This window comes from Hippopotamus amphibius, chromosome 3 (assembly GCF_030028045.1).
Source record: "Hippopotamus amphibius kiboko isolate mHipAmp2 chromosome 3, mHipAmp2.hap2, whole genome shotgun sequence".
Taxonomy (NCBI): Eukaryota; Metazoa; Chordata; class Mammalia; order Artiodactyla; family Hippopotamidae; genus Hippopotamus; species Hippopotamus amphibius.
In genome coordinates this window covers 19,317,085-19,329,546 of record NC_080188.1, presented here as the reverse complement: position 1 = coordinate 19,329,546, position 12,462 = coordinate 19,317,085, and the positions used below count along the sequence as shown (strand labels likewise).

The window sequence follows — 12,462 nt, the reverse complement described above, 5'->3', positions numbered from 1 at the left end:
AAACCAATGTAATTTAGCTATAATTTCAGGGTAGAAAAGCAGTATCTTGCTATAGAAATATAGCAAGATGCATTCTTTAAGTTCTTTTGAAATAGTCATGGGAGACAGATATATAAAGTAGATATCATTTAACCTGTTCAGCTGTGTCAGTAATTCTAACTCTGAAGAGTCTGTCATTGTCTCTCCTCCCCGCCCCCCACCCCAACCCCTAGGCTTTCATTTAAATGAAGTGACACTCCCTACTGGTTAGTTGTTAACTCACCCCCCCACACCAGATTTCAGGTCTTGCCATTTGTGTTACTTCCTTCTTTCAGAAACATTTCACTCCTATTTCTGTCAGTGTTTGTTTATAGTCTCAGAAAGAGCTGAATAAATGATTCTTGTTACTGAGACTGTATGATATGGTCTAATAACACCTACTGGACATTTTAGGAGCTGGATTTTGGTGTGGTGAATTAAATGACCTTCAGGAAATAGTCTTTCTGAATTTTGTTTTCTCTTGTATAAAATGTGGGGACAGGACTTAAAGCTTTGATTTCACTGCTTACATTCTTTGGTTTCATGTTAGAAATGTCAAAAGGCATCTGTTACCTGTTATATGGGAGTAGAATTTCATTTCATCTACGAAATAGCCTAAAATTGAGAAAATTATCTCAAAAAATTATAAGAAAGTATTAACTTAAATAAACCAAAGATTAGTATACTCTGATTTGTTATTGAGACAAATAACTTATTATTGTTATATCATGCTAGTCATTCTAACTCTAGGTTTTTATAGTCTCCTTTTCTGTCCACCCTCCTCTCACCACCTTTCTTTCCTCCTCACAAACCATTCCAATCTCTTTAAGTCCCAAAGAATCTTTCATGGACTAGGATGTGACTAAGTAAATAATTTGCCCTTTTAATCTACAAAGTAAGGAGATTCACTTAAGGTGGTCACTAAGATGTTTACCAGCTTTGTAATTCCAAGATCTTGATACTAAAGTTTGCTCTTCTTATTGAGTTAATATCAAAAGGGATGTAACTAGGATAAAACATTCCAGATGATAGGGCTTTTGTTTGCAGAGTGAATTATACACTTTCTCTTTTATTTTTTTTAATCACTTCTAAAACTTGGCCAACTTTTTTTTAGACAGAATCTAATGAAATCCTCTGTAAGATTTACTAATGCTTGGCTTTGAGGGAAATAAAAGCCAAGTAAGTAAGTGATTTAGCAATATTTCCACTGGATAATTTCAGAAAGTAGTCTGATTTCTAAATAGAAACATAATCAAAATTGTTGGTTAAGTGATTTGTCTGCCTTTTATGATAATAAACATTGTGCTAGTCTATGTACACATAAATCTGATTGTGCAGCCCAGTGAAGAAATGGTAATTTTTGCAGATTAGTATACTAACGTTTGGTTTCTGGCTCATCCAATAAACTTTATACTTTCTAGTGGCGAGTAAGAAAAGAAGCTATGATGGGTTTGGCTCAGCTTTATAAGAAATACTGTCTTCACGGGGAAGCAGGAAAGGAAGCTGCAGAGAAAGTCAGCTGGATAAAGGACAAACTTTTGCATATATATTATCAGAATAGCATTGATGACAAGTGAGTAATATGTTGGTAAAATGGTTGAGTATGAAAGCGCTTTTAATTTTTTTATATAATTTCTATTTAATTTTTCATAATAATTAGTTTCTAAGTTTAGAAATCACTTTCTACATATTTAGACAGACCATGTTTATTTATTTATTTTAATTGATTAATTACTTTGGCTGTGTCTGTGGCACATAGGATTGTTTGTTGCAGCATGCGGGCTTCTCTCTAGTTGTGACACATGGCCTTTAGTTGCCCTGAGGTATGTGGGATCTTTAGTTCCCCAACCAGGGATTGAACCCGTGTCCCCTGTATTGAAAGGCAGGTTTTTAATCACTGGACCCACAGGGAAGTCCAATGGACATACCATGTTTAAATAAGACTCTAGGGACTTCCCTGGTGGCGCAGTGGTTAAGAATGCGCCTGCCAACGCAGGGGACATGGGTTCAGTCCCTGGTCTGAGAAGATCCCACATGCTGCGGAGCGACTAAGCCCATGCGCTTGGAGCCCATGCTCCACAACAAGAGAAGCCACTGCAATGAGAAGCCCGCGAACCGCAACAAGGAGTAGCCCCCACCCGCCACAACTAGAGAAAGCCTGTGCGCAGCAGCAAAGACCCAACGCAGCCAATAAATTTATTTATTTACAAATAATAATAATAATAATGACTGTAGCCACAATTTTAAGTTAGTATAATAGTGAAATAGGCATGACATTTGGACTCAGACCAGAGACCAAATGTTCATTCTGCCCCTTGTTAGATCTGTGCCCTCGCACAGCTTATTTAACTTCTGTGCACTTGATTTTATCTAAAAAGGTGTAATAATAAAGCCTTCCTTACAGGATTGTCTTGTGGATTAAATAAAATAATGAATGTAATGCCCCCCTAGCCCACTGCCTGGCAATGTAGCACTGTTTAATAACTGCTAATAGAGGTATTACTGTATTTTTTTTTAATTGAGGTATAATTGACATACAGCATTATATTAATTTCAGATTTATAACATAATGATCCTGTGTTTGTACATTTTGCCAAATGATCACCACGATAAGTCTGTTTAACATCCATCCCCATACATAGAAAATTAGAATTAGAAAATTCTTTTCTTGGGCTTCCCTGTTTGTGCAGTGGTTAAGAATCCAGCTGCCATTGCAGAGAACATGGGTTCGAGCCCTGGTCCGGGAAGATCCCACAGGCCACAGAGCAACCAAGCCCGTGCACCACAGCTATTGAGCCTGCACTCTAGAGCCCATGAGCCAAAACTCTTAAGCCCGTGTGCCACAACTAAAGCCCGCACACCTAGAGACCGTGTTCTGCAACAAGAGAAGCCACTGCAGTGAGAAGCCTGCGCACCACAATGAAGAGCAGCCCCCGCTCACCACAACTAGAGAAAGCCCACATGCAGCAGCAATGAAAACCCAACACAGCTGAATAAATAAATAAATAAATTTATTTACTTAAAAAAAGAAGATTCTTTTCTTGAGAGCTTATGTTGTTTTCCTTTTCTGAATGTTACTTACAAGTCTCTCTTGGATTATAGTAATGATTTCTGGTTTTTGCAAAATACTTTGCAATATTTTATTGAATTAGACTGACTACTTTGACATCATTGATTATGTATTTCATTGACTTATGAAGAACCCTTATTTTTTTTTTTTAACCCTTATATTTTCTTTTTCCATTGATGTTTAATAATAATTACAAGCTATGCAAGAAGGGTATTTTAATATTGGTGAGGGATTTAAAGCATGTGGAATGTGGAAAGGAGGCAGATGTGTGTAAGAAAAGCTAAGTTTTCAGGAAGATGAAGGAAGATCCTTCTGATTTTACTAAATGACAACATGGGAAAGGAGCCAAACTGTAATCAAAGGAAATTAATTTTTTTTTTGAGAATTAGTTATTCTTAAGGTCATAGCTTTATGTGTAACGTTAAGTAATGTGCTATAGCTCCAGACTGATGAAGAAGAACAGGTAGAACAGCATAGCACCTTGTGCTTAGGAATAATACATAACCCTCTTAGAACAAATGTTTCATACTGACAAAATGTAAAGCCACAAATAGCAACCGTAGCTCTAAATTTTAAAATAACCATACTTGTAAGGAAAAGCATTGATCACATGCTAATTTTTTACCATTGTATTTGCACACATGGATGTCACGATTGATTGGTATGGTATCTTTGCATGAGGTAGTAAAAATATAAAATGGCTATGGCTTCTAAAAAGTAGAATAATTTTGTTACTTGGGTTTTTTTGTTCTCTTCATAGACTGTTGGTAGAGAAAATCTTTGCTCAGTATCTTGTCCCCCACAACCTGGAAACAGAAGAGAGAATGAAATGTTTGTATTATTTATATGCTAGTTTGGATCCAAATGCTGTCAAGTAAGTTATTTTTTAAATGACTGGAATATTTCTTGAGGATTTTTTAAAATTACTTCATCTTATCTAATTAATTATTGTTGATAGGGTTGTTGCTTCTTCTAGTTGAATCAAGAACCTCAGATAAATATTTAGAGAGAACACTTTTATAAGTTCAGTTAAGTTAAAAGCAAAAATGTTTCTATATGCATAGGCACGTTTGGCAGTTGAGCCAGTAATATGGTTTCAGGGATTCAGAGAAGTCCCCATGTCAAAATTATCTTTTGTTCACCTGTTAACTGGGATCTAAATCATGCTTTTAAAGCTTTACCGTACTAAGCCTAAGAACTGAGAACTGGTTTTTTGTCAGGAGAGCATGTCCAAATCACTTCTGTGTAAAATAACCATATGATTTTGTCAAAACTAAGATATTTTTAAATTGAAGGGAGGCACTGTTAATAATTTTGTTAAGACAACTGGCATAAACTTTAACTATCCCAGGCCACTTAGGATGTGTGGACACTCCACTTTAATAAAGCTTTTAAAAAACTAAATAACTCCTATCATTGAGAATTCTGATTCTTCTGAATAAGAACCTCAGCTATTACATTTACATGTATATGTTGCCTTTAATTTCATATAATTTCAAATTTATAGAAAAGTAGTGAGAATAATATAAAGCTTTGTGATAGCCCCTTTAGTCAGATTCATAATTTTTTTTATCATTGGCTTTACCATTTGCACATACTTTATATACATATTTTCTTCTGATCTATTGATAGTAATTTGCACACATTGGATCCCTTTACCCCTAATACTTCAGTGTGTATTCCCTGAGAACAGGGATACTCTTTTATATAACTAGAATGCCGTTATGAAAATCAGGAGATTTAACATTGACAAAATATTATTGTCTAATCCAATGTGTATTCAAATTTCTTCAGTTGTCCAAATAGTGTCCTTTATGGATGTTTTTTTCCCTTTCTAGGATTGCACATTGCATGCTTAATTATCATGTCTCTAGTCTTTTTTTAATTTGGAACCATTCCTCAGTCTGTCTCTGTCTTTTATGACTGACATTTTTCAGAAGAATATTGCGTAGGCCAGTTGTTTTGTAGAACGTTCTCTCAGTTTGGGTTCATCCACTGTTTCCTCATCATTGGATTGAGATTATGCATTTTCAGCAGAAAGTCCACAGAGTAACATATCCTTGGTGCATCCTATTAGAAGGCATTAGCCATCATTTTAAAAAGGATTTGCAAGTAGTTCATAATGTTCACTGTAGGTAGTAAACCTCTGGCCTAAGGTCTTGGTCTCTGTATTTCAAAGTATTTGGCAAAGAGTACTCAGAGATAGACTAATTTCCCAGAGGTCTTTTGGGCACCTGAAATTACGGAGTGGGTTTGTGAGAGAAGAAAATCTGCTTTCATGGAGAGAAGAGTCTGGAATAAAGAAACTCAATTTAAATTTAGCATTTTGAATCCACATCATTTCTAAGAAATTCATTTTTTGCAATAGTCTACACTACTTCATGCATCCTGCGTTAGCCTGGCATAAAAAGGCCTTCATGATCTGATCCTTTTCTCTAGTATGTCCCAGCTTCCTTATGTTTCCCCCACTCACATTCCGTGCTCCAAGCCTATAAATTTTTTTCACTTTCCTGTATGTGCCACGCACTTTGATGACATTTTATCGCTCTTTGTAGCAGAACATTCTGGCTACCTCTGCTTAGAATGTCTCAGTTCCTTCAGTTTACCTGCCAAGATTCTTTTCATCCTTACTGACTTCTCAAATATCTACTCTCATAAGAAGCCTTATATTTACTATTTTAAACTGAACTATGTTAATCCTAATAAGTTAATTTTCTGGTGCTTAAAATTTTAGGTTGATGTAGAAGAATGTTGTAAGAAAAGTAGTCAGGTTGAATAGTTACCAGTATTGTTATATTATGTTTTTTTTAATATATTTATAACTTTATTTACAGAGCTCTCAATGAAATGTGGAAATGTCAGAACATGCTTAGAAGTCATGTACGAGAACTATTGGATTTGCACAAGCAGCCTACAGTAGGTTCATGATTTTTTAAATTCATAGTTTTAGTCATTAATTTTTCTAGTTATATATAATGAAACAAGCAGAAAGTATTTCAAGTGTTTTTTCCCAAAATGTCAGTTAAACAATATCTGTGGTTATCCAAGCTAAATTTGCATTTCACATGAATATAACAAAATCTTATTTTCCATCATGAGCAAAGAAATGGTGTTTTTCAGCATATCAAGTATTTAGACACTAAGAAGTTATAGTTTATCAATTTTCAGATCATTGGAATTAAACCTTAATATAAAATTATATTCAAAATCATACTTTTTTTTTGCTTTGTGATTTTTGGTCCTTCATTGTAGAGTCAGTATCAAACCAGTTATCAATCCTTTGAATATGCCAAAGTCAAATTAACAAAGAAATTCTGCCTGACATTTTCTGGAGGGGGCAGAAAAGAAACTTGAATAATCTCTTAATATAATTCTAAACATGTTTGCTAGAATATATGTTCTTAGCCAGGGAACCATACACAGAGTCCCCTCAGTGGCCCAAGCAAGGGTTGTCAAACTTTTTTTTGTAAATGACTAGATAGTAAAAAATCCAGGCTTTGCCAGCCATACAGTCTCTGGTGAACTGTTTAACTTTACCTTTGTGATACAGAAACAGAGATAGTACATAAATGAATGGGCATAACTGTGATCCAACAAAACTGTAACAAAAGCAGATGGTTCATGGGACCATACAGATTCAGTGATAAAACAATACTTTTGTTGTAGAGGAAAGGGCAGTAGGAGGGGAGGTGACATATTAAGTAATGGGATACAAAATAGTTAACAGAACTCTATTCAGAAAGAAAATTTGTCTACTCTCCACATTTTTGGTTAATTTTCTTTGATGTATGGTTTCACAGTAATTTTGATATAGTAATTGTTTTCATTATCTTCGGTTCAATCTTCTGGCAACATAATTTCCCTATGAAAGTTATATACTCTTTTAAAATTTTTAAAATAACTTTCTACTGGCATCTCCTTTCCTTCTATTTGTGCTAACTTAATAATTGTTGCTATTCCATAGTTCTTTGTTATCAACATAGGGTATAAATATGGTAAGCCATTTTCTAGTGGGTATATTGTGATGGATTTTTTTTCAACTTAAAAAAATGTATAATACTGAGTATAAGCTTTCTTACCGAAATTTGCTAGCACATATGACAGCTTTTGTTTTTGTTTTAAATTTTAGTCTGAGGCTAACTGTTCTGCCATGTTTGGAAAACTGATGACCATAGCAAGTGAGTATGTTTATTCACTCCACAGATATATAGTAGATAACAAATAACTTACCCAGCGGGACTATCTTCAATTTAATACTAAGAAAAAATAATCCTTTTCTTAATAATTTTATTTCTAAGAGCCAGATTGCCTGATTATCTTTTGATGGCTCAGTATGATTTTTTAAGACAGCTTGCTTTTAGTTTAGTAGTTTTTCTTTTGTGATACTGATTCTGTTTTAATTTTATAGAGAATTTGCCTGACCCTGGGAAAGCGCAAGATTTTGTGAAGAAATTTAACCAAGTTCTCGGTGATGATGAAAAACTGCGGTCTCAGTTGGAGTTGTTAATCAGCCCAACTTGTTCATGCAAACAGGCAGATGTCTGTGTGGTTAGTAAATTATACTTTTATAGTTGTTCTCCTAGCTTTGCTTATAGAAACTTACATTTCATTAAAGCCTTACATAGATTATTTTATTTATGTGGGTTTAACAATATTGTTAGCTCTGAATTACCTAGGAGTATATCTGTGGTCATCTTAGTTCTCTTTACTTACCACCCGGCAGCCAAATTCTAAGAAAACCACTAGAGAACTAAGCCAGGGAGATTGGTCCTAGGAGTTGGGCAAGATAAAATGCTTTGTATTTAGTAGACATTCACTAGGTAAATAAGAATTTTCTAAATGTGTGTGTGTGTGTGTATTTTCTTCTCCCATGTATTAGCAGGGAAAACCCCTTGTAGATAAATCAGCAGTAGTTACATTGCCGTATACACATTTATAGATAAGGTAATTCCTATTTATCCTTCATTCTATTCTTAGACTCTATTTTATAGAAAACCAATTGTTGACAATATCAGGAAGGAAAAACTCATCCATTCATTTATTTAGCATTTTATGAGACGGTTTCTGTTTAATTTCATCTTTACAATTTACTGCCAGTATGACCATTAGTAAATCCATACATGTTAGCAACCTCACAGGGTTATTAAGAGGAGATATAGATACATGGCTCTAGACTGCCCTTTAGGATTTAAATGAATTGTATTTCTGTAGTATTACACATATATGACAAACACTGTACTTGGGACCAGGCTTACAGAGATAAATAAAAAAAAGAAAATCATTTCAGTTATTTATGTTTAACTTTGTTGTAGAAAGATGATTATTTAAATATGTGATAAGGGATAAGGACTATAATAGATATATATACAGAGTCATCTGGGAGCATGGAGTATGTATTTTTTTCAGTCTAATAAGGATATAGGGTCTCTAAGTGGATCTTAAAAGAGCAGTAATTAGGAAGAGGTGGGAGGAAGCCAGTTTAGGGAAGAAAGAGCCAGGTATTCTGGGCCTAGGGATGTAGATGTTCCAAGTACCCAGACTACCTCTGTCTTTGCACTTCTGAACAGGATGGTTTGCTGAGAACATTTAAAGGTTTCATTTACTCCTTCACTATTTAGAATTCCAGTTCCAGAATACTGTATCCTCTCGAGCATCTACTAATATAATTGGATCATAGAATGAAATAGCTTGAAAAAAGTGTAGAGATAATTGGTTTAACCACTCCATTTTACAGATAAGGATTGAATTTTAAAGAAGTGAAGTTTCTCATCCAGTGTTTCACAGCTGGTTATAGTGGCTGAGCTGCAGGTAGAGAGTCCAGATCTCATAGACCTTCGATGGTGTTCTTTCTTTACATTTTATCATTGTTTGCAAGAACCAGTACAAACCGAGTACTGCTTAAGATATATGGACCTTAAGAGTGAACAGTCAAGTGGAATTTTTTGATCTGAGAAAAATAGGACTTGAGCTTGAGTATGAAAAATGGTACTAACATGAATTCCTACTGTCTGTCGGACAGAAATATCTAAGAGTTTCCAAATCCAAAAAATACATGCAAAACAGATGTTGTAAGGAAAACATCTCAGGATGAATCAATTGTAGGAAGCAGGAAAGTGGAGATGAGGACTGCACTTGCACTGAAAAGAGTGTGGTAATGACACCTTTTTGGAGGAGAGGTTGTTCTGAGGATATTTAAGTAAAGGCCACAAATGACTAGTAGAACTCTATTCTAGAGGAAAAAAATTTCTATTCTTCATATATTTTTAGTTCATTTTCTCTGGTAAATGGTTTCACAGTAATTTCTCTCTTAGCTTACATTAGCATTGTGTATTGTGAGCACATTATTTAACTTAATCTGTGTGTCCTCATATGTAAATAGGATTTATAATACCTTTTATTTTTTCATTTTTATTTTTTAAGAACTTTTATTGAGATACAGTTAACAGACAATAAACAACATATATTTAGAGTGTACAATTTGGTATCCCAGTCTCCCAATTTATTCCCCTCCAACCCTCCCCACTTTCCCCACTTAGTGTCCATGTGTTTATTCTCTACATCTGTGTTTCTATTTCTGCCTTGCATTTCCTCTTTCATAGTTGTTAGCATTTGCCTTATGTGTTGAGGTGTTCCTATATTGGGTGCATATATATTTATAATTGTTATTTCCTCTTCTTGGATGGATCCCTTGATCGTTATATAATGCCCTTTCTTGTCTCTTGTAACATTTTTTATTTTAAAGTCTATTTGATCTGATATGAGTATTGCTACTCCAGCTTTCTTTTGATTTCCATTTGCATGGAGTATCTTTTTCCATCCCCTCACTTTCAGTCTGTCTGTGTCCCTAGGTCTGAAGTGGGTCTCTTGGAGACAGCATATATATGGGTCTTGTTTTTGTATCCATTCAGCCAGTCTGTGTCTTTTGGTTGGTGCATTTAGTCCATTTACATTCAAGGCAATTATCAATATGTATGTTCCTATTACCATTTTCTTAATTGTTTTGTTGTTGTTTCTGTAGGTCCTTTTCTTCTCTTATGTTTCCCGCTTAGAGAAGTTCCTTTAGCATTTGTTGTAGGGCTGGTTTGGTGGTGCTGAATTCTCTTAGCTGTTGCTTGTCTGTAAAGCTTTTGATTTCTCCGTTTTCTCTGTCGAATTTGAATGAGATCCTTGCTGGGTAGAGTATTCTTGGTTGTAGGTTCTTCCCTTTCATCACTTTAAATATATCATGCCACTCCCTTCTGGCTTGCAGAGTTTCTGCTGAGAAATCAGCTGTTATCCTTATGGGAGTTCCCTTGTATGTTATTTGTCATTTTTCCCCTGTTGCTTTTAATAACATTTCTCTGTCTTTAATTTTTGTCAGTTTGACTACTGTATGTCTTGGCATGTTTCTCCTTGGGTTTATCCTGCCTGGGACTCTCTGTGCTTCTTGGACTTGGGTAGCTATTTCCCATGTTAGGGAAGTTTTCAACTATAATCTCTTCCAATATTTTCTTGGGTCCTTTGTCTCTCTCGTCTCCTTCTGGGACCCCTATGATGCGAATGTTGATGCGTTTAACATTGTCCCAGAGGTCTCTTAGGCTGTCTTCAGTTCTTTTCATTCTTTTCTTCTTATTCTTTTCCGCTTCAGTGATTGTCACCATTCTGTCTTCCAGGTCACTTATCCTTTTTTCTGCCTCCATTAATCTGCTATTGGTTCCTTCTAGTGTATTTTTCATTTCAGTTATTGTGTTGTATATCTCTGTTTGTTTGCTCTTTAATTCTTTTAGGTCTTCGGTAAACTTTTCGATCTTTGCATCCAGTCTTTTTTCAAAGTCCTGGATCATCTTCACTATCATTATTCTGAATTCTTTTTCTGTAAGGGTGCCTATCTCCTCTTCATTGAGTTGTTTCTTTGGGTTTTTATCCTGTCCCTTCATCTGGTACAAAGTCCTCTGCTTTTTCATTTTCTCTGTCTTTCTGTGGCTGTGGTTTTCAGTTCCACAAGATGAAATACTGCTGATACTGCGTGATACTGCTGTCTGCCCCCTTGTGAAGGAAGCTATCTCTGTAATACCCTTTAAATGCTCAGGAAAACAGCCACTGTTAGAATAGTTTTGCTGTTTTCCAGAACATCTGTATCATTTTGTTCTTCTTCCCAAAGGCTGTTGTTATTAGCTATACATATCCTTTAATGTCCACATTCTTTTTTTCCTTGGTAGCAGAGTTAATAGGAGTGGGGATCTGATTTTTCTCCCCTTTTGTCTCAATTCTATTCCAAAAAAATTTTAGCAAAAGTTCTTTGATCAAGGAATGTGAATAGACACATACTGTGGGTTAATACGAATATACATGTTGGTATAGTGAGAGGGTGAGCAATGGTATTGAAATATGTGCTATATAGATTTGCTTACTCTTTGGACTTCAGGTTTTGAGTTTCCACACCTTGGTTCTAGAGAAGGACCACTTAATTTGCCATAGCTTCAGCTCTGCTTGCAATTTTATCCTCTAGCATCTTCCTATGACCATGGTTTCCAGATTTTAAGGTTTTTCAGGAAGATTGCTAATTCAGCATTTGCGATAGTCCTAGGTTTGAATTTCAGCATTTACTACCAATTTGACCTTTAATGAGTTGCTCAGTATTTCTGAGCTTCATATTCTTCACCTATAAATATTATCAACCTTATTGGATTGTTAAACGAATAAGATAAAGTTAAAATTTATGTACAGCTAATAGAGTACCCCCTGCACTGCCCTATAAGATGTAAATAAGTAGTAATTCTTAGGGTGTTACATATGCATGACAAATACAAGGAATTATTAAAATACATCAAAAAAATAAAAATAAAATAAAATACATCAAGTGGGGTCCTGAATCTCCCATCTTTTAGCAAAATCTCAAAGCAATTCTGATGAGTAGTTAACCTACTACACTTTAAAGAAAACCTTCATTATGGGATTATCTAGATATGCATTGTGTCTTCAGAAGTCCAAATTTTATTTTGTCCTTTAATCAAGCCTATACCATTCACTACATAATTCACTACGTTAAGTTAGTAAGTTGTATTATACATGCTCTCTCACCGAAGTTGTTGTTAAGGTGACAGAGGCAGGCAAATGTTTCAACAGAGAATACAATGTGTTAAATATTCTGATAGAATCATGCACTTTGGTAACACAAAGGAACAGCAGCCATACCAGGCAAAGGTGAACATGGGAATAGCATGTTCTAGAATAAGTGATTCCTGAATTGAATCTTAAAGGATAAGTAGGAATTAGACCACTATGTGAAGAATGACTGCTGTATTTCTAGTTTGGGTGACTGTGTATCAGAGGAGATATTTTAGGGATAGGAGATGATAATGATCTATATGTAGCCTCCAGCAGTTATATTTAGA

At 35.0% G+C, this 12,462-nt stretch overlaps 1 protein-coding gene across 3 annotated transcripts in view; it reads left to right on the top strand.

The window, feature by feature from the left end:
- Positions 1–12,462, top strand: part of PDS5A (PDS5 cohesin associated factor A) — a 152,276-nt gene that overhangs the window by 81,808 nt on the left and 58,006 nt on the right. For all 3 annotated transcript variants that reach the window (XM_057725936.1, XM_057725933.1, XM_057725935.1), the window contains exons 12-16: positions 1,440–1,591; positions 3,849–3,962; positions 5,923–6,004; positions 7,218–7,266; positions 7,497–7,636. In XM_057725936.1, the coding sequence (XP_057581919.1) occupies positions 1,440–1,591; positions 3,849–3,962; positions 5,923–6,004; positions 7,218–7,266; positions 7,497–7,636 (537 nt within the window). The remainder of the gene's footprint in view (positions 1–1,439; positions 1,592–3,848; positions 3,963–5,922; positions 6,005–7,217; positions 7,267–7,496; positions 7,637–12,462) is intronic.